This window comes from Bacillus rossius, chromosome 1, assembly GCF_032445375.1.
Source record: "Bacillus rossius redtenbacheri isolate Brsri chromosome 1, Brsri_v3, whole genome shotgun sequence".
Classification (NCBI taxonomy): domain Eukaryota; kingdom Metazoa; phylum Arthropoda; class Insecta; order Phasmatodea; family Bacillidae; genus Bacillus; species Bacillus rossius.
Window position 1 is genome coordinate 291300532 of NC_086330.1, and position 26418 is coordinate 291326949.

General features: G+C 39.8%; 1 protein-coding gene across 2 annotated transcripts in view; it reads right to left on the bottom strand.

Moving 5' to 3' along the window:
• Positions 1-4882: 4882 nt before the first annotated feature.
• The window catches only part of LOC134527735 (uncharacterized), a 29409-nt gene continuing 7873 nt past the window's right edge, over positions 4883-26418 (bottom strand). The window contains exons 2-7 of one of the 2 annotated variants that reach the window (XM_063360658.1): positions 19370-19532; positions 15253-15497; positions 13689-14009; positions 12667-12762; positions 12288-12499; positions 4883-7441 (exon numbers count right to left, since the gene is read on the bottom strand). In XM_063360658.1, coding sequence (XP_063216728.1) covers positions 7391-7441; positions 12288-12499; positions 12667-12762; positions 13689-14009; positions 15253-15497; positions 19370-19532 — 1088 coding nt within the window. In that variant the 3' untranslated portion in view covers positions 4883-7390. Of the gene's footprint in view, positions 7442-12287; positions 12500-12666; positions 12763-13688; positions 14010-15252; positions 15498-15794; positions 17047-19369; positions 19533-26418 lie in introns of those variants that run through there. The other variant, XM_063360659.1, reaches the window with a different exon arrangement.

The following is a 26418-nucleotide window of genomic DNA, read 5'->3' on the forward strand; positions in this document are numbered from 1 at the left end:
TCAGGTTCGAACCGGGCTTTGCCTGTCAGGCACAATATGATCTTTCACACCCCGGGAATCAACACAAATTCGTACACTCCCGTCGCTTTTCCTTACACACACAAGCGGATTGACAAATGAACTGTTCCCCCCGCTCTATAATACCCTTCTCCACCATTTCTTTGATCTTTCTTTCCACTTCCTCGCTGCATGCTCTAGGTATTGCGTAACTTTTCCCTTTGAATGGGGTGGTTCTGGTCACCGGTATGGTTGCAGTATACTTGGTTGTCAGCCCTGGCTCGTCGCTGAACACATCGCTATAGCGGCGCAGTACTTCCCGCAGCTGCTCTCTCTCCCCTTCACTCCCCTCCTCACAGGCTGCCAACACACTGTCCAAGCTCTCCTCCCAGCCACTCAAGGACACATGGCTCCTGTTTATCTCTTCCCCTCCTACAGCAAGCGCTAGTTCTCTCTCCTCTCTCCCCTTCTCCCACTCCTCTACGTACTGCACTCGCAGCGACCCCCCACCCCGCTCGAACACCGTTGTGCCCTGCAGCATTCTGTTTTCTTTAGTGCTTACAAAAATACTCCCTGTCACAAAGCTTACTACTACCTCGTGTGTTGCCATGAAATCAATGCCAATTATTATTTCCTTAGCTAACTGTGGGATGACCTAACAGTTTGCAAAATACTCATCTGGCCCTATCTTGAAATTCAGATATACCTGTTTATTTACTTTCTTGCTTTTTCCCCTTGTTGCTCCTATTATGGTTAACTGTGGCACTGGAAGTACCGGAAACTCATATCCTAACCTGTTTAAGTTCTCCAGAAACTGTTCGCACACACCAGACACTTCCGACCCGGAATCAAACAAGATTGCCACACTCTGGTCTCCTACTTTGCATGCCAGTTCCGGAACGACTCTGCCTTTCACTACAGTTTCTGCCTCGTTTAATAAAAAACTTCTATCGTCAGTGAAAATTACATCAATACTATCACGGGTTTCTGCCGGGTCAACAGACTGCCTCCTATCAGTGTGGATCGGCCTAACCTGGCAGCTTAGGCTAGGCGACCCTCTCCGTTTCCCGGAACAGCACCGTCCTTGTGTTCATTGTTTTGATTTCTGTCTGTCCTCTCTCCTGCTCCGCGCCCTTCACCGGCTGTCGCCCAGTCACCCTTCCTCCCTCCCCTCCTTCTGTCTCTCCCCCCTCCTTGCCACCCCCCTCGCCAGTTGCTGTTGCCATCGGCTGGCCTGCCTTCTTCCCTGCCTTCCCCCCTCACATTCCCGGGGTGACCTTGGGCGTCCCTCCCCTTCTGCGCTTCTCCACTCCATCCGTCGCCTCTTTGGCCTCCGCCGCTTCCCCCCATCCCTCGCTTTAAGCGATGGTCTGTGCCATGATTTCCTGTCGTGTAAAATCCTCCCCCCTGCTCACGCAGCGCACTGAGCCTATCCAACTCCTTCAGCACTTTTCTAAGTTGCTCAATTGTCGTGATTTCCTTGCCCACTAATGCCTCCTGCACCCGCAGTGGTGACTGTGTGTAAATCATGGTTATTATTTCCTCCTCACCTAATGGCGTGTCATAGTACCTGGCTCTTTCTACCACACTACTCAGATGGCTCTCCAGGCTCCCTTCAACACACCGTCCCCGGTACAGTTCAGCTCTATCAGTTCCCTGAATTCTCTTGTCCCAGTATTCCGCGGTAAACTCATGCTCGAAGTCAGCAAAATTTGCCATCCCGTGGTCACAGAGCCTAAGCCAGTTGCTACTGCCCCCTGTTATTGACCTCTTGGCCACTACCAATTTCTCCTCACTCCCACAACCATACATAGAAAAAAACTCCTTTAGGTTGCTGGTATGTTTACGCGGGTATACATTTCCGTTCCCGGTGAACTTCGGTATGTCACGATCGTGGTACTGTGGTGCACAACGTCCGCCCCTACTTGTGTAGTCCTCCCTGGTCTCTCCCCATTTGTTTACTTCCCCCTGGCTTTCACAGGTAGCTGTTTCTACTGCTGCACTTCCCAGCCTGCTTGTTCGACTCCGGTTAACAGGCTCACTTTCCCCTGGCTGCACCCTGACCTCCTGTTCCAGCACTAACATTTTATTCCCAAGCCTTGTTATTTCCTGGCTATGCTCAGCAACCTGTCCACTGACCTCCATCCACCTTCCCTCTCCCTGTTCCTGCCCACTCCCTACTACTCTCAGGCGATTTTCAACCTCACCCAAACACAGTTCACAGGAGTTCTCAAAGCTAATCTGCCTAGCCATCACTTTATCTCCTTCCTCCCTCTTTTCTTTTCTGAAAGCAATCATTTCCTCCCGCAATCCAATAAACTGATTAATCTGTTCACGAAATTTGTTCTCCACCGTTAGTTGGAATGATTGCTAACCTTTGATAATTTCCCTCAACATGTCTATGACTTCACTACTTTCGCTACCTAGCGGAGATAGCGGTGTGCTTTCGGCCGCACTGGGTGGGCTAACAACGCTCGCGCCAGCCCCTTCACCATCTCTCTCCCTTCCCCTACTTTCCCCTCCTTCAGCAGTTATCCCCACATCCTTTTCATTCCCGTTACTCCGTTCTGCGTCACGACTCGCGCCACCGCTACGAGTATCTACTGGGGCCATGACTGTCTCCTGTGTTTACAATACTTAAACCACTTGCACAAAGGTTATATAACTCCTAATTACGTAACTATGTTTACCCTGATCCACAAAACACTTGAAAGCAGGACAAGGATAACAGGTAGACGGCCATAGTTATAGAACACAAAGGACAACTATTGTTTCACAGGAGCTCGGCTCGACGGAAAACCACACCATGTGACAGTAACTTATTTCCTCCGCAAAACACAACTCCCTCAAAAACTTGCGGAACACAGCTCATCCATCCACAGTCTCGTATCGGCACTTCACTCATGTTTGTTATGGCAAATTATACTGACCTTAATCATCCTGTTTCAGGAATACCTTACACGCAACTTCTCCTTTGTTTCTCTTCTCTCGCAGCCATATTTCTCCCTGAATACTTCTTTCTTCAGGTCCCTGTTCGGGCGCCAGCTCAGTTGTAATGTTTTCAACCCCCGCCTCACGTTTGTTCGGGCGCCATTGGTTGTTGCACAACTCCCCAACCAAAGGGATTTTCCAGCGGTTCAGTGGTTACCGAAAAATGGCTACACAAGAGTTTGTTGCATCCCTTCCACTCAACCAACTCGCAACACGTTGATCCAGTCCTTTTGCAGTCTCGCTTCCTTACTCCTCCCCTGTGCACCTTACACCCACGTTTTCTCTCAGCGTCCCATCCTCCATCTTGCCCTTCTTCTTCTTCTCTCCCCTCTTCCGCCGGCACTCCGTATCCCTCCGCCACACTCCAAATGAGGGAATTTGAATTCACCACTGTTTAGCAAGCTCACTTATTCTTACGAAGTAGCAAGCTCACTTATTCTTACGAAGTCTAATTTCAGAAAATGTTTACCCTAGTAGCACATACAGTTGGGCCAATGTTGCCATATTGAAAATGTCCACCGTTGGACAACGGTATAATTGGCACACTTGCCTACTGTTGTCCAACTGGCTCATCCCAAATGAAGGGCCAACGGTTTTCTAGCAAGCATTAACACCACCTGGCCAACAATTTTATTCTGATGGCCCTACCAAATATATTTGCAATGCCAACAATTTTCTATGTGTGGCCCAACCAAATGTATCTGCAATGCCTACGATTTACCAATGTCTTTTTGCAAATGACCCATCCAAATATTCCCACTTTCCCAACTACAGGGCAAACGTGTCACATTGTATTCCCTTCAAATTTAAGTTCTAATAGGCAGCAATTCAGTTTATATGAAAAGGTTTACAGTCAGGGGCGTAGCCAGGGGGGGGTTTTAGGGGTTCAAACCCCCCCCTTAGCAGCAAATTTTAATTAAATTTCTTATTCATCACTCAAACAAATTTCATATTAACAATTAATAAAAATTTACCATTACAATATTTAAATTTAAGTACCGAAAACAGCTAAATATCACTATTTTACACCTTAAAATCCAAATTTTCCCGGGGGGGGGGGGGACCCCCGGACCCACCCGCTTTAATACGGGGGGGGGGGGGGGGGGTTGCAGGCTTCTTAACACCCCCCATACACAAATCCTGGCTACGCCATTGTTTACAGTAAACTACATGTGAATGGCAAAACCATTTTTTTCGTTTGCATAATGAATTACTTTATGCAACACACACACTAGGTACTTTAAAAACAAATAAAGGCTTCAGAAATAAAAGCATCACTAGACACTTAAAGTGCTGTAATAAAATTGCACTCAATTGTTAGAACTGCATATTGAATGCTCATGCAATATATATTCTAGAAAATTAATAGGGGGACAAAACAGGAATAATGCTGGTAGTCCAGCTCTTAACAAGAATAGAGAGATAAAGGCTGAATGTTCTGAGCCAATATAATAGTTATTCTATCACAAAGTCAACTATTTCAGAGCTAACCCCTATTGAAAAGGTTTTAACTTTCCCTGCACCCAAACATTTTTAAATGAAGTAAAATTCAATAGATAATGCTTGTTAAAATACTGTACTGCATAGTAAATTAAAAGAGCCTATAATATTATATACACAATTTCAAAATGTTAAGAAAACTATCACTGTCGTATAAAGTGAAATTAGCCTGTCGCTTCAAAAACTTAAGGCAGCCTCAACATATACACAACCTCAAATATAGCAGTCTTATCCTATTACCAATTGATTGATATGATTCATTTGGAACAATTAAATTACTTTCAAATGTCAGTTACCATGATTTACATTTTTTAACCTAAGCAACACAATAATAGTTTATAATAAATTTCGTTAAACAAGCAGTTTATGTGTATGCAAATAACAACAAACATTTTTGAAAAAAATACTTTTATTACAATACATAACTTACAAGCTAACAAAAAAAAGATGCATGGTTAAATTATTGCTGCACAAGATTCAGCTGTAATAGTGTGTAAGGAACATTATTATTACCTACTTTCCTGCATAGGTATTAAAAAATAAAATAATAATTGTAATCACAGAGTAATTTTGACCCTGGAACTGCAATAAAGAATTTTTTAAAAACACTGGAGCTGAAGTAATATAAACTATACAAAACATCAAGTAAGAAAAAACAAAAACATACATTTATTTTAACTTCCAAGCCAGTAAATAACACATGATTGAACTGTGGGGTTTGTGATAAAACAAATGCTTCCAGGATGTCAACGAAGTACATTTATATTTGCTTACAGGACAACTTCAATAAAATACATCCATATTACAATATGGTATACACAAAAAACACGCATTATCATTGAAATCCGGTAAAAGAACACACTTACGATATAACTGTGTAGTGTATAACTTCCTGTATTTTACAAGATTATCCACTAAGTAAATTTTTAAAGTACTGCTTTTTAAAGGATACTTATTATAATCAGTTTTACTCTCAAAGCGACTACATTCAAGACTGTAAATTCCTGGAGAGAGTGCCTTTTTAATTCCATTTACTACAATTACTTCACCGTTCACAGTCATGAAACAACTATCTGAATAATTTGTGCCTATTACATATTTATTACGATCTCCAAACACAACATACCTTATTGAACCATCAACATTTTTGACAACAGATGACTGTTTTGTTGTTTTTAAACAACACGACGCATCTTCACCTAATCGCTTCACTACTTGTTGCAATGGATTGTTTGGTGCACGAACCATGTTTTTAATTTTTTTCAGGAAGTTTTCAAAGGGGAAAGCAGAGAAGTGATCAAGTTTACCAAAATTGGCTACATCATCTGCTAGGTGTAACAAATTATGAAAATTGTAAACAAGTACTTCCTTTCCATACAATGCAGGTATTTCTTTGACAAAAACATGCATCAAATCATTTGCATACTTTCTCCATGAGTTTTGTTCACCGATGTCACTTGCCAAAACATAAACAGCCGTATGAAGTAACATGAAATGCTCAAATAAACTCCTGGGCAAAACTTTAACTAAAACAACTGGTCCAAAATACAATAAAAAAGATCTGAATTCAGTACCTTTCCAAAATTTAAACAATTTCACGGGTCTTGGTTTGCGAGAAAATTCTTTAGGAGTATGCTTTCTCAATATCTGCATTCTGTTAAAAAGAGTATCAAAGCTTTTTGAACTTAACTTCCCTTTCCTAAGGCCAGTATCACACCATATGCGTATCAATCGTTTCATTACCCCCAAGCAAATTAAATGTAAATAGTCCAATGGAACCTGAGACACAAGTCCTAATCGCAAACTAGATAACACTGATATTGATTTCTGATGGTATGGGTATTCCATGTATTTAAATGACTCATCAGACCTCAGTGAACAATCAATTTTGTACGGCCATGTTGTTCTACCATAGTATTTCCCTTTTTGAACACACTTCTCACATCCATCTAGTGAATTATGGCCAACTACAGATTTCACAAATGACCTTGCTGGTGCATCAGCAATTACACAACTGACACAAAACTTATAGTGCTTGTTCGTTATATTTATTCCATTTCTTTCAAGGAACACACATTCATTTACAAATGGCTGAAGAAATTCTGTAGCATCTGAAGGCATAATATACTGCAACTACAAAAGGACACCTGTCAACAGCCTGGTCAAGTATACCCAACAATACCCAGAATGATTTATTTGAACTGGAAAATAATGGTAGTCCATCAACATTAACAGAAATTGTCACCATATTTTCTGAACTATAGTCCCTGTAAATGTTTCTTAGCAATGGATAGTGACAAGGTTTTAATCCAGTTAGGGCTCTTTTCACTAGATTTTTTTCTACACCAAAGTATTTGAAAAGGCCTGAGGTATGTGTATCCACTACTGAGCACCTTGGAGTGTGAAGCAAAGAGCGTGAATCAAGGGGCAGACCTGACATATGTGGTTTTAAAATGTGCAACAAAGCTGTTGCTGCATTATGTGGTATGTTATAACTGTACATCCAATCAACTAATTTTTGTTCAACAGGAACAATGTTAGCACTAAGTTCAGAATTTTCAATTTCTTCAACTGAAGAATCATCATCAGTACTACTTATACTACTAATACTGCTGCATATGTAATCATTATTATTTGTAGAAATACCTGCATTGTTTGAATCAGCACCATGATTGTTAGTGTGTGTGTTTACAGTAACATTTACATAATTGTGCTGAATTTCATTACATAATTCTTGACAAATTTCTTTTGAACCAACTGCCACTTTTCGCAAATTAGTTCTCTTTGAACTTCCACAGTAGACATTTTTCTGATGTCTTTTTCTATTTAGCCGACTGTCTTCTGCTGTCTCGACCTCCATCCCTGTCCTTTGCGAAACGGAACCAGTTCCGTAAAATGGTATTCACATCATCATCACAGATGTTGCTAGTGGATTTATTTCTTCTAACAGCAGCTAAAATGAAAATAAATATTAAGAATTTAACAAACTTTTTTATTCTAACATTACAAATACAATTCTGCACTATGATAGGTTTAATGCTCAATCAGTACATGTAATGAAATAAAACTAACAATTAATTTTGTCAACAACTACAGTACGGAAATACAAATAATTTTAATCTCAAATAATGCACATAATTTTGAAATAAGTTAGTCTATAATAGAAATGTTAAAAATATTTACTGGCAACACAGAACATGCATTATATATATATATATATATATATATATATATATATATATATATATATATATATATATATATATATATATATATATATATATATATATATATATATATATATATATATATATATATATATATATATATATATATATATATATATATATATATATATATATATATATATATATATATATATATATATATATATATATATATATATATATATATATATATATATATATATATATATATATATATATATATATATATATATATATATATATATATATATATATATATATATATATATATATATATATATATATATATATATATATATATATATATATATATATATATATATATATATATATATATTACAATTACTGGCAGGGTTAACCAGAACTTTTGCATTGTGGGAATAATGCTGGATGATGCCGCCGTTGGCATGTGGGTTTTCTCTGAATCTACACATTTCCCTCACCCTTATATCCTGGTGCTGCTCTACTGACCTGCTTGTTCGCCCTCATCGGCTTTGAAAACTTGCATGCTAAAATCAATGCTAATATTCTCATTCACATGTTAACGATCCCAATTTCAGAATGAAAATATTTTCTCATTACATTTCATACAATACAACTCTACATTATTTACTTTTTGTATTTCACCTGCTACACTTTGTCTCGATTTTCTGTTTTGGTAATCAAATGATATAATATGTAGTGATTTTATGTTCTATACTTATAATGTACTTAATATATATACACATACACACACATGTGTGTGTGTATGTTTTGTATTATCACTTACTCGTACTTGTTTTCACTAAAATGAATTCTACGAAAATAATTCATTAACACACACATTTCATGATAATACAGCTGTTAATTTGTTCCAGTTATTTCGTATTAAAACTTTAAAGCAATACTAATAGAATCACTCAGTTGAATTTGGATGTATGAAATGGTAATAGTATTTTTTTTTAAACAAACAAAAGGTAACCACTCTAAGACAGTTCTACAGTAAAATCATTACTTAAAATGCCAAACATATACCTTTGTTACAGTATAAACTGACAATTCTGTAGAATTAAACATAGTAAGATAGGGTACTTTCGTATTAACGCCACCACAGCCCTTGATTAAGATTCTGTGGCTGCCATGATAGGTTTTGTTTACATTCATTTACTGCAAACGTTTACAGTATATGCGGTGGCGGCCATGTTTGTTCTTATTTACGTTCATATTTCTGGTTTTTTGGTTAAATATTTAACTCCAGAAATTATAAAATTGTATTTTGTTCTGTTTTTGGCAAAACCCACTTCAATATTAACGTTTTTTAAAGAACTGCAAACTCTTACAGTAGATGTGGTGGCGGCCATGTTGGTTTTTATTTACGTTCACATTACCTTTTTGGTCAAATATTTGGCTCCTAAAAAATATAAAATTGTATCTTGTTCTGTTTTTGGCAAATCCCAAATACACATTTTCATAGCATTCAAAAATGGCATTATAAATCAGCAATATAGTGACTGACCAAACCCATGAAGTGTTTTCAGAATTACTCTATGGAGTATATTTCCTAAAATGCCAATATCTATAATGTAAAATGTGGTCTAGTTGGGCGCCGTGAAAACTCTATAAAGTACCAGTGCTGTGATTGTGTATGTAGCACAACTACTAACCTCTACAGAATATTAACTAAAATATGTCTTGTTATGTTGATAGTGAAAATAAATTATTCTCAAGTTGTATGTACTGGTGTAGTTTGACTCAGTGTGAATACCAAACAATAAAATGTCGTATAATTCCTTAGCAGTATGTCTCCTTCTCTTTGGTGTAAGTATTCTGACCTTAAAATCAACAAATATAAGTAGTGTGTTTAAAAGCATTAACTTCTCTATGACTGCTGATCTCAGTGTAATAAAAACTAATTATTCTTTCAAGACAATCCAAGCTAAATATTTCTGTCTATCTGGTTTAACATACACATGATATGTAAGTATGGTTATCAATCGGAAAAATAAAATATAATGAAAATTTAACTTTTTACTAGGGTCAAAATCATGGTTGTATGGGTGACAATACTCTTTTGCAACATATCCAACTGTAACATGAAAAGTGACAGAGTCAATGATTAGCAAGCAACATACAAATACCTTTGAGACAATTATTCATGTTTAAATAGGTTTTTCATTAAACAAAATTTCAATATCCGTTATACTTAAATGTCTTTCAGAACTAATTACGTTTTACGTAATTGTATCACTGAATAATAGTTTGGTTATCAGTCAATATTTTAAATATTATTGAAACACATTTTAACTGGCAAATTAGTCTTTTCTTTGTTTTTACTAGCTCAGTCTCTTTCGGTAGATCAAACTGTCTCAAGACTTCTGGACCTGGGGCTATTCTTTAAACATTCAAGACAATTAATGACTTTAACAGATTTTAACTTTGATATCGTACATATTACTGATCAATGTCAGTTAACCAGGTCCAGTATGTACAAGCTACAAGTCTTTACGTAGTTAAGTAGTATTAAGTTGTTTTGCGAGTTTCAAATTAGGTCTTGATCGTAAACATCATAGTTTAAGATATCTTGCCATTAAAATAGGACAGGTAACTTCTCGCTGTTCTTGTTAATTCGGGGATGGGGCAAACAAACCTCGTCGCGTCGTTACAATACCAAGAGGCTGTGGAAAACCTCTCCGAACCCCTGTCTCTCCTCCGATGTTGCTGGTTATATCTCACTCTCCTCCGATGTCGCTGGTTGGGTCTCCGTCTCGATGCACCTCCTCTCGTGCTGCTGGTACTCCAGCAGGACTGGCGTCGGTCACCTGGAGTCGTCTAGAAGGATGATGTCCTCCGGTACACCGTCTACGATGCCGTCTACCGCTGTCGAACTCCTTCCATATCGAAGATTGATAGTCCTTTTCTTCGTTTCTTCTTAATTCGTCGTTGATCCAGTTCTATTTATGCTGTTAGTCAAAACTTATCGTCGTCGTCGATTCTTTAGTAGAGCTTCGAACATCGGTAACTACCTCTTCTTCATTGTGTAGTTCCGGTATTTATTATAAAATCATCAATTTCACGTAGATTCTAGCTATTCCGTCGTCGTACCAATGTTTTACGTGATATTCTTACATTCATTTATGACTAAATCACGGAGCTCTTTCTCTCTAATCCTTCTCCCATGATAGTAGAACAGAAACTCAAGTTCCAATTTGTTTCAAACAGTCAAAGCTTTCTCTATTGAACACTCTCCGAAATCACACTGGAAATACTAAATTCTTTAAATAAAATATATGCGCAGTCGAGCGTCCAATCACATATACTCTTTCCTCAGTAATGACCCAAAAACAATATTAAAAGGTGTAAGCTCATTTCCTATTCGTCGCCGTTTAACAAATGTTTGCAAAGACATTTCATAAAATTATTACTTAGATAAAACATGAAAATACTTAAAGAGTAAAACCAAATTGACCTGACCATAGAGATACAATACTGGTAAATATAATTCATAACAGGACTAAGACAAAGTCATAGAGGTAAGAAGTAAAATAATAAACATAAAATTCATTTCTATTGAGGGCTTCTCAAATACCTCTATACCCAACGTAACCCTTTGTCTCGGAACATAGGTCTGTTTGGAACGTTTAAAATTTAATGTTAAATCAAAACCCCGTTAACAGTCAAAAAATGAAAATAAAAAATTGAAGGGTTAGGTTAGGTCAGTCACAACATGCTTGTTTTCATTGGAAACTTCTGATTTAGCAGCTGCGGTGACGTTAATACGAAAGTACCTAAAATAGTATTCTATGCGTTTTGACTCAGCAGGTATAATCTTCATCAGCTGCAGATTTTTTAATGCTATCTTCTGATTTTTTCCTGTCCAATTGTATTTCAATGCCAATCTATTTGTGAATAGTCTCTCTAGTATATGGCGTACAACATGATCAGCTTTTCTCCCTCGAACTGTAGCAAGTGTGTGTTCCTATGTATGGAAAACAGTACAATATGTTTTAGATGCCATTCTAGACTCAATATGAAACAGCACACTTACAAATACTACCACAATACATTTTATTTGCAGTACATATACTGAAAGCTGAAGTCTTATTCTCAATTAATTTGTGTATCCTTGTGATCTTTGAGCCAGAAAGTTACTGCAACACAAAGGTACAGTAAGACAAGGTGAAATCAGTGCAAAGCAACAGCAATAGTTATTTTAGAATGATTATTTAACTTATATACTGTTTACAAGACGAATCAGATATTAATTTTTGTTTAAGCTTCGCAAAACTATTCATCACAAATAAAATCCAATCCCAAAATGCTGTGACTCCACCCTACAGCTCAAGTGGTCAAATTCTCTGTCAATTGCTGGGTACTAATCAGCAACCTATAGTTACGCTCAACCTATTGCTACAAGTAAGAAGACTATATTATACACTCTGCTTCCTAGAAAAATAATATCCACTTTTCGAAACTTTGGTATAAGACAGTAATTTTGGCCACCATCACGTCACTTGTCGTAACATATATTTATATTACAGCATAGGCAAGTCATTATGGTTATCACTACAAACTAAAAAAATTGGATTAGCTTACCATACATATCTTATTTTCTGGGATTGATATCCATTCTTCCACTTTGTTGAGTTGTTCTTCAGTCTCGCATGGAAGAGTCAACTCTTCTGGTAAAATATTTATGTTCTGTACAGTGTCTGGTAAAGTCTGCTTTAATAATTCTGATACAGATTGCTGAATAACATCCAAACGCTTCTCAATTTTGGCCAAATGTCTAGCAATCACTTGTAAACCTGTAATTATTTGAAACATTGATTACATAAAGCATGAAACTGCTTCAGAATAGGTAGCAAAAATTAAAAAAAAAAAAAATAGGTTTACCAATAACTCATTAAAGTGACAGTAGGTACTTATCATGTTTAGATAAATAATAAATTATTTTATGGGTTTTAATACTAACCAACTTGCTCTCTGGTGGAATCTTCTGACACAGTAACATCTTGAGTATTAACAGTATTTCCATTTTCCACAGAACAAAGAATTGAGGAAGACGATTCTGGGGGAACATAACAAACCATTAATATTCTATAATTTCTTAAAATATTCTAGGTTCTTTGGAATTAACGCCACTGGAGCTGCTAAACCAGAAGTTTCCAATGTAAACAAGCATGTTGTGACTAACCTAACCTAACATAACCCTTAGATTTTTTTTAATTTAAATTTTTGACTGTTAAAGGGCTTTTGATTTAACATTAAATTTTTGAACATTTCAAACAGATCTGTGTTCCGATACAAACGGTTAGGTTGGGTTTGGTCAGTCACTAATTTGCTGATTTATGGTGAAATTTTTGAATGCTACGAAAATGTGTATTTGGGATTTTCCAAAAACAGAACAAGATACAATTTTATATTTGCAGGAGCGAAATATTTTACCATAAAACCAGAAATGTGAACGTAAACAATAACCAACATGGCCGCCGCATCTACTGTAAGCAACGGCTCCGGTGGCGTTAATCCCAAAATACCATATTCTGGCTTCATACCTTCAAAGGTGGTGTTAGAGAAGAACATACTAAACATATTATGAATATCCAAAATAAAAAATGGCCTGAACATAACTATTGCAAAATAAGGCAAAGGAACTGGTGCTTTGCACTGTTCCAGTATTTGGTACGCAGAAATAAAAAAAATTGAGTGATTTATATATTTGGGATATTGATTATATCTATGGTGCAGATTTCCAATGTATTGAGCAATGCTTTGTGCATGATAATAAACATTGCAATCAACATGATTACATATTTTGCTCTCAATAAACTATTTTCTGCCCTTACTTGTTTAGGCACACCATCAACCCCTGCCATTATCCGTAATTTTTTTTAGCACAGTACATTAAAAACAATTTTTTTATTCTCCTCTATTGAGACAAAATGCTCAGATTCTTCCTAACATCTTAACTGCAGTAGGTAGGCCTACACTCACCTGAATTAATAACACTTCTGCGAGAAGGACGAGAGTCTCTAGTGAACACAGAATCTGCTGAGTTGGACGGTGTGTTCACAGACCTTTGACACTCAGCCACTGGCACTTCAGCCACTTCCACATCTGGTGGAGATGGATACTTCTTGTGGGCTAGCTGGTTATTTGTGTCATATTCATCACTACTACTTTCGTCACTGCTGTATAAAATTCTTCTGTTTGGCCTTTTCTTCCTTTTCTGTGAGGATTCATTCTCATATTCAGTTGCAATGTCAGATTCAAATTCTGCATCTTTCAATTTTTCTCTGGCCTTTAATATGTCATCTGAAAATAAAACACTCATTTGTAAAACAGTTTTGTTTGTCACATAATTTTAACACATTCACTGAAGATAATTTAAATATATATATAGCCTACACACACACACATACATACATACATACATACATACATACATACACACACTGGTTGCCGTCTTTATTACGAATACACCATCACTTATTAGGTATGCAGTTCAGTTATAAGTCTACTAATTTACTGTTCTAACTAAAAAAAAATTTAAGGCTTACATACAATACTGCAAGGAAGGAACATAATTAAGTTTATAATTATATATTTTGAAATTATTGGACTCGGATGTTTATTATATAAATATTTTGGGCACTATCTACAAAGTTAAGTTTTGTTACATGTTGAATAATTAAGTCAGTAAAGGTTTCTACAATTATTTCTAAACACAAGCTAAGACTAACTTTGTGCAATTTTTTTTTACATTCAGTAGCCTATCTCTGATTTTCATAACCCTCACTATTACTAACAGTTTAGGAGAATTCAAGTTCACTTCAATGACATATACCTACATGATTGTGATTAAGTCATCAATATACAACTGAAGTATGCAATGGTGTAGGCACGGGGGGAGGGGGGCACGGGTAACATGTCCCCACCCCCAGAGACACACAAGGTTGCCCTAAAACTTATTCGCCTGGAGCCTGCTTATACAATAACAGTTTCAAAACCTCTGCAAAACTACAAAAAATGGCCTTAAATAGCACCATTTAGCAAATAAATATCAAAATTTTTCCGGGGGAGCACCCCCAGACCCTTCGCTCTTAAAGTGAAGATGAATGAATTTGGAGGATGAGTACCTAGTTGACCACCTCCTAATTAAAATCCTGGCTACGCCACTGGAAGTATGTGAATGTGTAAAAATATTACATAGGTAAACTGCACATACCCACCCTTTTACACAGCTAATAAATATGGGAATTATTCATGTCTATGTGATGTGCATGTCACACACTTATTAAAAAAAATTGTGGAGAATTCCTATGGTATGCGATATGTTTAACACCTCAGCCTTTACTTTAACTTAAACAGTTAAACTTAAAACAATTTTGTACTCATTTAACAACTCATGTTCAAATCTTGTGATTTACAAGAATATATCTATGTCTAAAGCCCAGCATAATTAATACAAAAAATAATAAACATGATATAAATGCAAAAATTACAAAGTAGAAGACAGCTTTACGTAGGAACTTAAGTATATTATATAAAATATTACCAGTAATGTAGAATTTTCTCTTCAAAGCACAAATTCTCCATTTTCCACAAGGATGCTGTCCGTCACTGAGACATTTATTGTACTGTTGAGAATGTTTAAAAGGTGGCCAAAAACACTCTTTCTTTCTTGGTGTTAGCCATTTAGAGTGGATAATTCCCACCCCTCCTCCACTATCAGTGTCAAACTCCACTACTTGATACATGAAGGATAAATAAAACTGCCTGATTTCACCAAGATAATTTAGCCTGCATGAAAACAAAAACTGTAAGTTACATGAAATCAATTTTCCACTAACATTAACATATAACTACTTAATCCAATGTTGCTATTGTAAATTTTCTGATAAAAGTTTTTGTTAAGATACCTACGGTACCTACATATGTTTCAAACAAAAAAAAAAGATTTGGTTTCCATGTAATGTAGTCCATCACAAATGAAATAATTTGTTAAAAAAAAATTTACTTGTGGGTCAAATACTATTTAAGCTTGACACCTTCTGTGAAGTAGCAACCGAACAAAGCATACCCAATGCGAACTCTTACAGTAGATGTGACGGCGGCCAGGTTGGTTCTTGTTTAAGTTCACATTTCCTGTTTTTGATAAAATATTTCGCTCCTGAAAACATAAAATTGTATCTTGATCTGTTTTTGGCAAATTCCAAGTACGCATTTTGGTAGTACTCAAAAATGGCATCATAAATCAGCAAACAACAGGACAGCAAAGCATAATATAGTACGTAATTGACCAAACCCAACCTAACCCTTGCCTCGGAACATAGGTCTGTTTGGAACGTTTAAAATTTAATGTTAAATCAAAACCCCGTTAACAGTCAAAAATAGGAATTTAAAAAAAATTGAAGGGTTAATGTTAAATCAAAACCCCGTTAACAGTCAAAAATTGAAATTTAAAAAATCGAAGGGTTAGGTTAGGTCAGTCACAACATGCTTGTTTTTATTGGAAACTTCTGATTTAGCAGCTGCGGTGGCGTTAATACAAAAGTACCCGTTTATGTATCACGTTAATAATATGTTCGTGTTGGCTACCTACACACGGACTTATTGTCATTCAATAAGATATATCATTGTGACGGTTTCACATAATGTTAAGTGCATATTCACATAGGCTATGTAAGGAAAACATCCGTTCATGTAACATGTTACGAAAACATTATCTAACCCAATAGCTTTTGCATGATACGTTATACATGACTCTGTAACAAGTAACTGAGTACTCTCATCAGAATAGACAAAGTAACATATTTGCTATGTGCATACATTTGCATAACATCTTTGTTGTATTATATTTGGTTCTTGTGGTTATTTCTTTGATAGTTTATCTAATTGTACAGTGGAGCACATTTTTTAACAACGAATCTCTATTTTGAAATTAATAAGGGCATGCCGAGTGTTTTTATGTGACCACCAGCAAAAAATGTGTCTTAAACACTTGGTTAGAATTTTCAAGCAAAATAATTTAAATTCTCGCTATTTAATAACACATACCCTGCGATAGGCATGCAAAATATATCGGTATCTATAGGGTAGATTTCGTTCAACTTCAGCCACGTCTTCAGGTTATGGTAGGCTAACTAGTAAAACTCCCCTGGTTTCATAAAAATTTATTAAAAACCGTAACTAAACCATACCAAACATTATTCTATATAACATGGCAAATCAATAATACAACTGCAAAATCATACCGTTGATTTTAGAGGTTTTAAAATGAAAAACTGAAACATTTTACGAAATCAGGTTTATGTGCTGTACCCCATTAAAAATATATTTTATAATTAAATCTTACCTTATAATGTATAAAGACAACAGAAATTCATAATATATTGATAGCAAAATATATAATTTCTACGTGTTAAATATTATAAACGAAAACGTGCGAGAAACCTGAAAGGCCGACCATAAAAACAGATACCATCATACTGGATACCATTACCAACCCTTATTTAATATATGATACCAACATGGCCAAAATAATAATGTAATTCAAGTTGTTCAGTTGCACAAGTAAAATAGCAATAATAAGGAAGACAAATACACATGCAATACACTGAAAACCGTTATGGGTAAATATGTATTGTACGGATTAGCGCCAAGAAAAATCGTACAAATATGAAATAACTTTCATTATATGCTATCTTACGTCCTCTCTTCAGAACCGCCTGCGGAGATAAAAAATTCCAATTACTTTAGGAGATATCGAATTTTTTAATCTTCATTTTTTGGCGATTTTTTTTAAAAAAAAATTTAAAAATCCGAAAATACCTTTATTCTGTGCTCTTAAACTTCCTCTTTTCATTAAACCCGGCTGAGATAAGAAATTCCAAATACTTTTGGAGATATCGAATTTTTTAATTTTCATCCTGTGAACTCGTGCGGCGATAACGGTTGCTTGTTTACAAGTATCATATTTTTTTTTTTTTTGCGATGTTCCCAAACGGAGAAACCTAAGATGCACATAAAGTTCTGCCATTCCCGATTACACCCGAACAATTCACCTTCGGCCAACCTCGGGTTTATTTATTAATATTTCTGTGTTTATTTTAATGTAGCTATACTAACCTAACTAACCATCCAAATGGTTTTAAAGTGTTTTAATGTAGCTAATCTATCCGACCACTTTTAATATTTCAATTCATTTTTCCTGCGCAAAAATAAATAAATCCCGAGGTTGGCCGAAGGTGAATATTCGGGTGTAATCGGGAATGGCAGAACTTTATGTGGATCTTAGGACTCTCACGTGAACGAATACATCATGTAAAAAGAAACTTACGTGAGTTTATTCTGTTCATCCTTTTTCCCGGTTTGTTAGGTCAGGTCAGCTACATTATAAATACTTTAAAACTAAACAACCAATAAAATTAATTTTATTATTTTTAATGTCTGTTCAGTTTCAAAGTATTTATAATGTAGCTGACCTGACCTAATCTACCTTTGTCCCATTTTGTTAGGTCAGGTCAGTTACATTATAAATACTTAAAACTATACAACATGTAAAATAAATTGATATAATTTTTAATTACGGTTTATTTTGAAGTATTTATAATGTAACTAACCTTACCTAATGGAAAATTTCTGTTATTTAGACATTCACGCGCACACGGCAAAATATAAAATGGCGACGGTCAAATTAATACACACGTCTGGTATAGCAAAATAAGAACGGCCATATCTCCAAAAGTATTTGGAATTTTTTATCTCCGCAGGCGGTTCTGAAAAGAGGACGTAAGATAGCATATAATGAAAGTTATTTCATATTTGTAAGATTTTTTTTGGCGCTAATCCGTACAATACATATTTACCCCGTTATGAGTTATTATTTAACAGTTTTAATGAAATTTATGACAAAAAATATTTTGTACTTGATTTCTATTTTAATAAAATTTATCAAAAAAATTTTTTTTATTAATGCAAAAGTAAAATCATAATCTGCATGAATAAACCAAAGAATAAACACGCGGTAATAAATTATGTCACGGTAGGTGCTATAAAAAAACACTACTGTCGGGCCAGCGGCGCACAACATAGTAGGGCAGACGGTGCTAATTCACTGCTGGGCCAGTAGCAAAACTTAAATGGAAAATAACAATCAGCGTCCCAACCGATAGCATTGTAGGGCCAACAGCTAAATTTAACTATAAAATAACCGTCGTAAGCCCAACGATAAAAAGGTAGGGCCAACAGAAAATTGTGGTTGGATATCCACCAAACCACACAGCCAACTGTTTGCCAACAGTGCCAACCATTTCCCAACATTGGCCCAACAAAGTGTGCTACTAGGGTAACCACTATTATTGACGTCCTACAAGTTAGTTCACACGCAAAAGTTTCAAGCTAAAAAATAGGTGGATCAGGGCGCAAGAAAGTAGTTCCTAGCCAATAACAGCCCCCTGGCTGCAGACAATACTGCTATCAAAGTTGGAAGAAATGGCTTAACTGCCATTTTATCAGGGCATGGGGGTAAGCTGCAGTCCACCTAACAATACTGATGTGATAACAGAGAAACACCATTTTTCTTAAGTGAGTGTTAAGTAACCAATAAACTTAAGAATTCCTTAGCTGCGAGTGAGTTTCAGATGTATTCATTAATCTGCCAAAATACTTACTTTCGAAGAAGAATATGGGCAACCAAGAACCTCACCTCCTTCATCAAAATCCACTCCTTTTTGAAGCTTTGGCAACTACCACTTCTTTCAGACACTTCAAGCAGTTTTTTTTCTCTGCAGTATCGCTCCCTTAGGCGCTTCCATCTGAATTGGCAGTCAAATGCTGTAACACAACATTCAGTACCAATTAAATATATTTGTCATATACATTTGTCTGAGAAAAAAATTGGCTTATCAAAGTTAACTAAGGCAGAAAACACTCGCAAATGTCCCAACCCCCCCCCCCCTCTCCGCAATTCTTTAATAATAATTAAAAAAAAACATAATATTCTCGCATCACGGCTTTTTCGTAAATAAATCAGGAAAATTCGGAAAATATCTCTTTTAAACACTAAGAAGGTCCTACTATTTACTGATTAAGGGGCGTTTCAAAATTCAAGCCAGTTTTTTGAAAAACCCAGTTTTTAGGCTTATTCACAATAATTATGCAGTCACATTGCCACCATCATTGTTTTCACGTGCAGGTTTGTACGTGTGCTTTTGAGAACTTAACTCGATATAGGTACCTATTACTTTAATAATAAAAATTAAGTATAAATAGGTACCAGTTGGTAGGTTCCAAATACTTGAGAATTCATATTTATGCTGCCGTTATTTAATTTCCTGCATGTGATTAATTTTTTTTTGTTTTCAGAGTAGTTGAGTCAATATTGGTATTAATTAAATGAGTTATTAATTGAATAAAAAATATTATGAGCAAATTGAATATTATTAATATCATGTTAAATTGTCAATTAAATTATATGGCAAGGGTCAAAAGGCAGTATCTTGGGGCATTGCAACTTGGATACGCAATACGAAACTTTTACCAATATAAACACTATTAAAGGGTTTATTATTTTATTTTTGCAAGTTATGATAATTTACTATATTAGGTACTAATCTCATAACAAATTAGTATAGCACACAATTTTTTTAAGAATTATAAATGTAGCTAACTGAATATACACATGATTTTATAGTATTTTTTTATAAAGTTATCTTAACCTAAACTAACCTTGACGCCGTCCCCGCTACCTCTAATTATTTAGACGTGATTTTGTTAGGTTCGTGTTCTCAGGGAGGGTTCGGCCTTGTGGCTAGAGGTAGGGGTCAACGCAGTAGGGCCCCCCGAGCTGTTGAGGCCACTCGGGACGCCTGAATAATAACACAAAACTTCTTCAGATAGTTGGTGAATTTAATACAGCACAGCCCAATACATGGTGCTGCCCGTTCTGGCCGTAACTGTTTGCCCGACGCGACTAGTCACACGCGCAGCTCACTTCCTCAGTGGCGGCTCACGATTGTTATGCGCGTGAGGGGCGGACTTGTACACGTGATGCGATAGTTACAAAAAATACACTCTGATATGGCACATGATTTCTGATGCACAATACACTACACTATGACCTAACTCTAATTAAACTGGGCTAGCAACACGTAGGCCCGTGTCTCCGGCGACTCTACGGGGTGCCTAGGTGTGTCCCAGGGACTGACTCGTTATAAAGTTTGATGGCACGTGTCGCCTGCTGGCTGCCCCGTGCGGGCCAAAACTAGGTAGCCGGTAGGCTAGGTTGGGCGTGAAGCGCCGACGTAAATCCACATAATCTCCCCACAGTACTTACGTATGACGTAGAACACTCATCTCGGAGCACTGATGAATTAAGTTAAGTACCTCATGGTAAATGTAGGCCGACCGCGGAACTGTACGTAAAAGGTTTAAGAGAAACTACACTATTGAAAAACTACATGTCGGTGAATGCAAAGGTTGAAGGTTCCGCGTTGCGCGCAGGCTGCCGGCCTCTCGAGCTCCCGGAAGGACACTGACTGTCGCCGCGCGCGACCCCCCTCCCCCGCCAGCCCTCCCGCGGAAACGTGTGAATTTCGCGGGAAACTGAACCGGCCAGGTTCGGGACAAATCGCACGGTGAAACATGGTTTTGCAAAGACTGAATTATTAATTAATGAAAAATAATGTTTAATAAAATCCTGTGGAAAAACATAATTATAACAATTTGTTGTAGTGCGGCGGAAGGATATGCCACACCCGGCCGGATCCTTCCGCCGGCGCAGCACTCGTTGCACGGCGATCGCCTCGACGCACGCACTACACTTAGCTGCGCGCACGGGCGCGTTCGGTGCACACGCTTCTAGGAGACGTTGATGAGGCATAGCGGTCTATGCGACATAGAGGAGCATTGGCGGTCGGCGTCAAATGCCCCCCCTTCTCTGAGACCGCTATGTGCATCAACGCCTCACTACACACACACACACACTTAAAGATACGCCGGCACACTGACCTGGTACACCCAGGGCGGCTGTCCATTGGGCGGCGTCGGGTACCTGTGGGTCAGCGTCATCGGCGGCCGAGGTGGGCGGCGGCGGTGGCGCGGCGCCTTCAGCGGCAGGCGGTGTCGCTCCCATGGCGGCGCGCGTGGCAGGCGGCGGCGTCGCGGCGCCTTCAGCGGCAGGCGGCGGCGCTCCCATGGCGGCGCACGTGGCAGGCGGCGGCGGCGTGGCGCCTTCAGCGGCAGGCGGCGGCGCTCCCATGGCGGCGCACGTGGCAGGCGACGGCGACGCGGCGCCTTCAGCGGCGCGCATGACGTGCGGAGGCGGCGCTGCGCCTTCCGCGGCACGCATGACATGCGCAAGTAACGCACCCACAGTGGCGCGCGTGGCGGCGGCGCGCCCCCTGTGACGTGCGCGGCGGGCGGATGTGACACGCCCCCTGTGACGTGCGCGGCGGGCGGATGTGACACGCCCCGTGACGTGCGCGGCGGGCGGAGGTGACATGCCCACTGTGACGTGCGCGGCGGGCGGAAGTGGCACGCCCCCTGCGACGTCCGTGGCGGGCGGAGGTGACACGCCCACTTTGACGTGCGCGGCGGGCGGAAGTGACACGCCCTCTGTGACGTGCGCGGCGGGCGGAAGTGACACACCCTCTGTGACGTGCGTGGTGGGCGGAGGTGACACGCCCACTTTGACGTGCGTGGCGGGCGGAGGAGACACGCCCACTGTGACGTGCGCTGCGGGCGGAAGTGACACGCCCACTTTGACGTGCGCGGCGGACGGACGAGACACGCCCACTTTGACGTGCGCGGCGGGCGGAGGAGACACGCCCACTTTGACGTGCGCGGCGGGCGGAGGTGACACGCCCACTGTGACGTGCGCGGCGGGCGTTAGTGGCACGCCCCCTGTAACGTGCGCGGCGGGCGGAGACACGCCCACTGTGACGTGCGCGGCGGGCGGAAGTGACACGCCCACTTTGACGTGCGCGGCGGGCGGAGGAGACACGCCCACTTTGACGTGCGCGGCGGGCGGAGGAGACATGCCCCCAGTGCATTGTGGTATGTCGTCGGCAACCTGGTTGTCTCCCGGACTGGGTCGCGATGTGGCCGCGTTGAGACGTGCGGCCATGCCAGTCACTCTCCCAGTGGCTGGAGGCGGTGTCGTCGGTGGTGCTGGAGGTGGCGTGGTGGATCCGCAGTGACGCTGCGTGTGATCGGCGACCTGGCTGCCTGCCAGGCTGCATCTCCCTGTGGCTGTGTCGGTGTGCACGGCCGCGCCTGTCGCTGTCTCAGCGGCTGGGGGCGGCGTCGGTGGTGCTGGAGGTGGCGTGGTGGATCCGCAGTGACGCTGCGTGTGATCGGCGACCTGGCTGCCTGCCAGGCTGCATCTCCCTGTGGCTGTGTCGGTGTGCACGGCCGCGCCTGTCGCTTTCTCAGCGGCTGGGGGCGGCGTCGGTGGTGCTGGAGGTGGCGTGGTGGATCCGCAGTGACGCTGCGTGTGATCGGCGACCTGGCTGCCTGCCAGGCTGCATCTCCCTGTGGCTGTGTCGGTGTGCACGGCCGCGCCTGTCGCTTTCTCAGCGGCTGGGGGCGGCGTCGGTGGTGCTGGAGGTGGTGTGTTTGAGTCGGACTGACGTGTCCACCTGGTCTCCGCGTGCCAATTGTACCACAGTGGCTGGATGGGTGTGGCCTCCTCCATCTGCGGAGATGTCATCACCACCCCATATGGCGGGGGCGGCGGCGGAGGCGAAGGGGGCGACGTGTCTGCGTCGGCCTGACGTGTCCACCGGGTCTCCGCGTGCCAATCGTACCACAGTGGTTGGACGGGTGTGACCTCCTCCATCTGCGGTGATGTCGTCACCACCCCATATGGCGGGGGCGGCGGCGGAGGCGGAGTCCTGTTGAGGACGGACGTCTGGGTTGTCAGTGACGCGGGCGGCGTCATGGCTGTTACCGCGGCGTGGTGGTTGGCCGCGTGTGGCAGCGGCGATGCGGGCTGCGTTATGTGCTGTCGTAGCGGTGTCCGGATTACGTCCGGCCCCTCGGTGTCCGCTGCGGTGTCGTCCTCCTTCCATTCGTCCTGTTCTTCGTACTCCCAGTTGTCCCCTGGGCATGGGTAGCCCTCGCTTGCCCATGCCTCGTAGGCCTCCTGGAAGTCGTTCATTTCTAGTGACCAATGGTGACTTGTGACGTTGCTCCACTATGCATGCTCGCCGCTTCGTCAAGACTCATGTTCGTGCTCATGTTCGGCGCGTAGCAGCTGCGCAGCTGCGCCACCTGATCCGTGTGTGAGGCGCGCGGACTTCCGCTCCCACAGCCGTTATCTCGCCTGGCGCGTCACTTGATGTGTGTCTGGCGTGTAACTTGACGCGCGCCTATCGCCAGGTGCCCGCTCCTTTGGCTGTCTGCGCGTCGCGTCCGTTTCCGCGCGATTCCTGACTTCCTACGCGAGCCCTTACTGGTACACTAATTTGAAGCACAAAATTTGAAAAATTTGAGAAAAAATTTGAAAAATTTGAGAAAAAATTTGAAAAATTTGAAACAAAATTTGTAAATTAATTTTTAGAAAATGAAAGCCACACTAGTCGGGCGCCAATTTGACGCCGTCCCCGCTACCTCTGATTATTTAGACGTGATTTTGTTAGGTTCGTGTTCTCAGGGAGGGTTCGGCCTTGTGGCTAGAGGTAGGGGTCAACGCAGTAGGGCCCCCCGAGCTGTTGAGGCCACTCGGGACGCCTGAATAATAACACAAAACTTCTTCAGATAGTTGGTGAATTTAATACAGCACAGCCCAATACATGGTGCTGCCCGTTCTGGCCGTAACTGTTTGCCCGACGCGACTAGTCACACGCGCAGCTCACTTCCTCAGTGGCGGCTCACGATTGTTATGCGCGTGAGGGGCGGACTTGTACACGTGATGCGATAGTTACAAAAAATACACTCTGATATGGCACATGATTTCTGATGCACAATACACTACACTATGACCTAACTCTAATTAAACTGGGCTAGCAACACGTAGGCCCGTGTCTCCGGCGACTCTACGGGGTGCCTAGGTGTGTCCCAGGGACTGACTCGTTATAAAGTTTGATGGCACGTGTCGCCTGCTGGCTGCCCCGTGCGGGCCAAAACTAGGTAGCCGGTAGGCTAGGTTGGGCGTGAAGCGCCGACGTAAATCCACATAATCTCCCCACAGTACTTACGTATGACGTAGAACACTCATCTCGGAGCACTGATGAATTAAGTTAAGTACCTCATGGTAAATGTAGGCCGACCGCGGAACTGTACGTAAAAGGTTTAAGGGGCCTCCCTAGTAGCTTCAGAAGTTAGCGGAACACTATGTTTTTTAAATAATGATGGGACTTTATTGATCGACACTACGAATCTGAAAATTTTTCACCCACGAGAAGATACTACACGAATTGTCTGTATACTTTTACATTTATGTTTTTTTCTATCAAAATATGAAATAAAAAATCACCAACTTGTCCAACTTTGGGGCCATTTTATACTGCTTAGGAGAATGACAGAAAAAAAGTACAAGTCTAGAAAAAAATATAATTTTTTTCTGAAGAAATTCATGTATTTAAAACATATAGTCATCGCTTTGAATTCCGAGATATCTTTTCCGCAATTTCTGCAAATCCTGAAAGTTTTCCACCGATTCGTGCTGCCGCTCGGCGAAGCCAGCTCGCCGCCCACCGCTCAGGTAGCGTGGTGGAGGAACACGTGGCCGGAGGGGAGGCAGGCTACCTGTGTGTGCGTGCGTGAGAGGGAGACAACCCACAACCGCAACGGTAAGATAATCCCGTGACCGAAAGAAATTCTCAGAATTGCTTTTAGTGTGCCTCGCCACAGTACCATGTGCTCGACTTACTCTGTGTGTATATTCGTTTATCTCTAAAACATCGCTTTTTTTTAACTACTAATATCCTAAAGTTTACAATACTAGATCATGTATTACGAAATAAAGTATTGAAACTGATCAATCAACATGTTGAAATTTGTCGTACAAACTATTTATTGGTGACTTTACAGTCTCGCTAGCTAATTCGACAAAATTTTTATTTAACTTTTAACATGAACATACACTTCAGTGTTTTCCTTCTATTTTTAATAAATATTCAAAAAACAATTATTATACTACCCAATATTTTTTTAAATTATTTTAGTTTTCCAAAATGATTTTACACATCTTACAACGCTGAAGAAAAATTTATACTGGTATTAACCAAATGGTTAACTATTTACAAAAGTTTTCATACTTAAAAATGTAGGTTTATATAAAATGTATCTTAAACTAAAAGAAAAATCATATTTTGAAAACTAAATGTTATTTTTCTATGCTTTTTGGTTAAATAGATATCTGATGGTCTCTGTTTTAAAAATGTTCATGGAATGATAAATAAAAAATAAAAACAAGGGAAGATCTATATTAAATAAGCTATTCAGAAGTATATATATGTTCCTCCTGGCGCAGGAGTCACGAGGAGTATTGAAGATGAGGTCAGTGACCGATCGCTCACATATGTAATTATGGATGGTACGTTATTAATTACAAAATTCAAAAACCATTTGGAAGTTAAAAAGTATAAATAGTGGCAATGTTTAATGAAGAAGACGTAAATTTTCAGATAAACTTATTTCTACAGCTCGATTAATTAATAAGGACAGGAAATAAAATTTTTACAGCAATTATACAAAATTATTAAAATTTTACAAA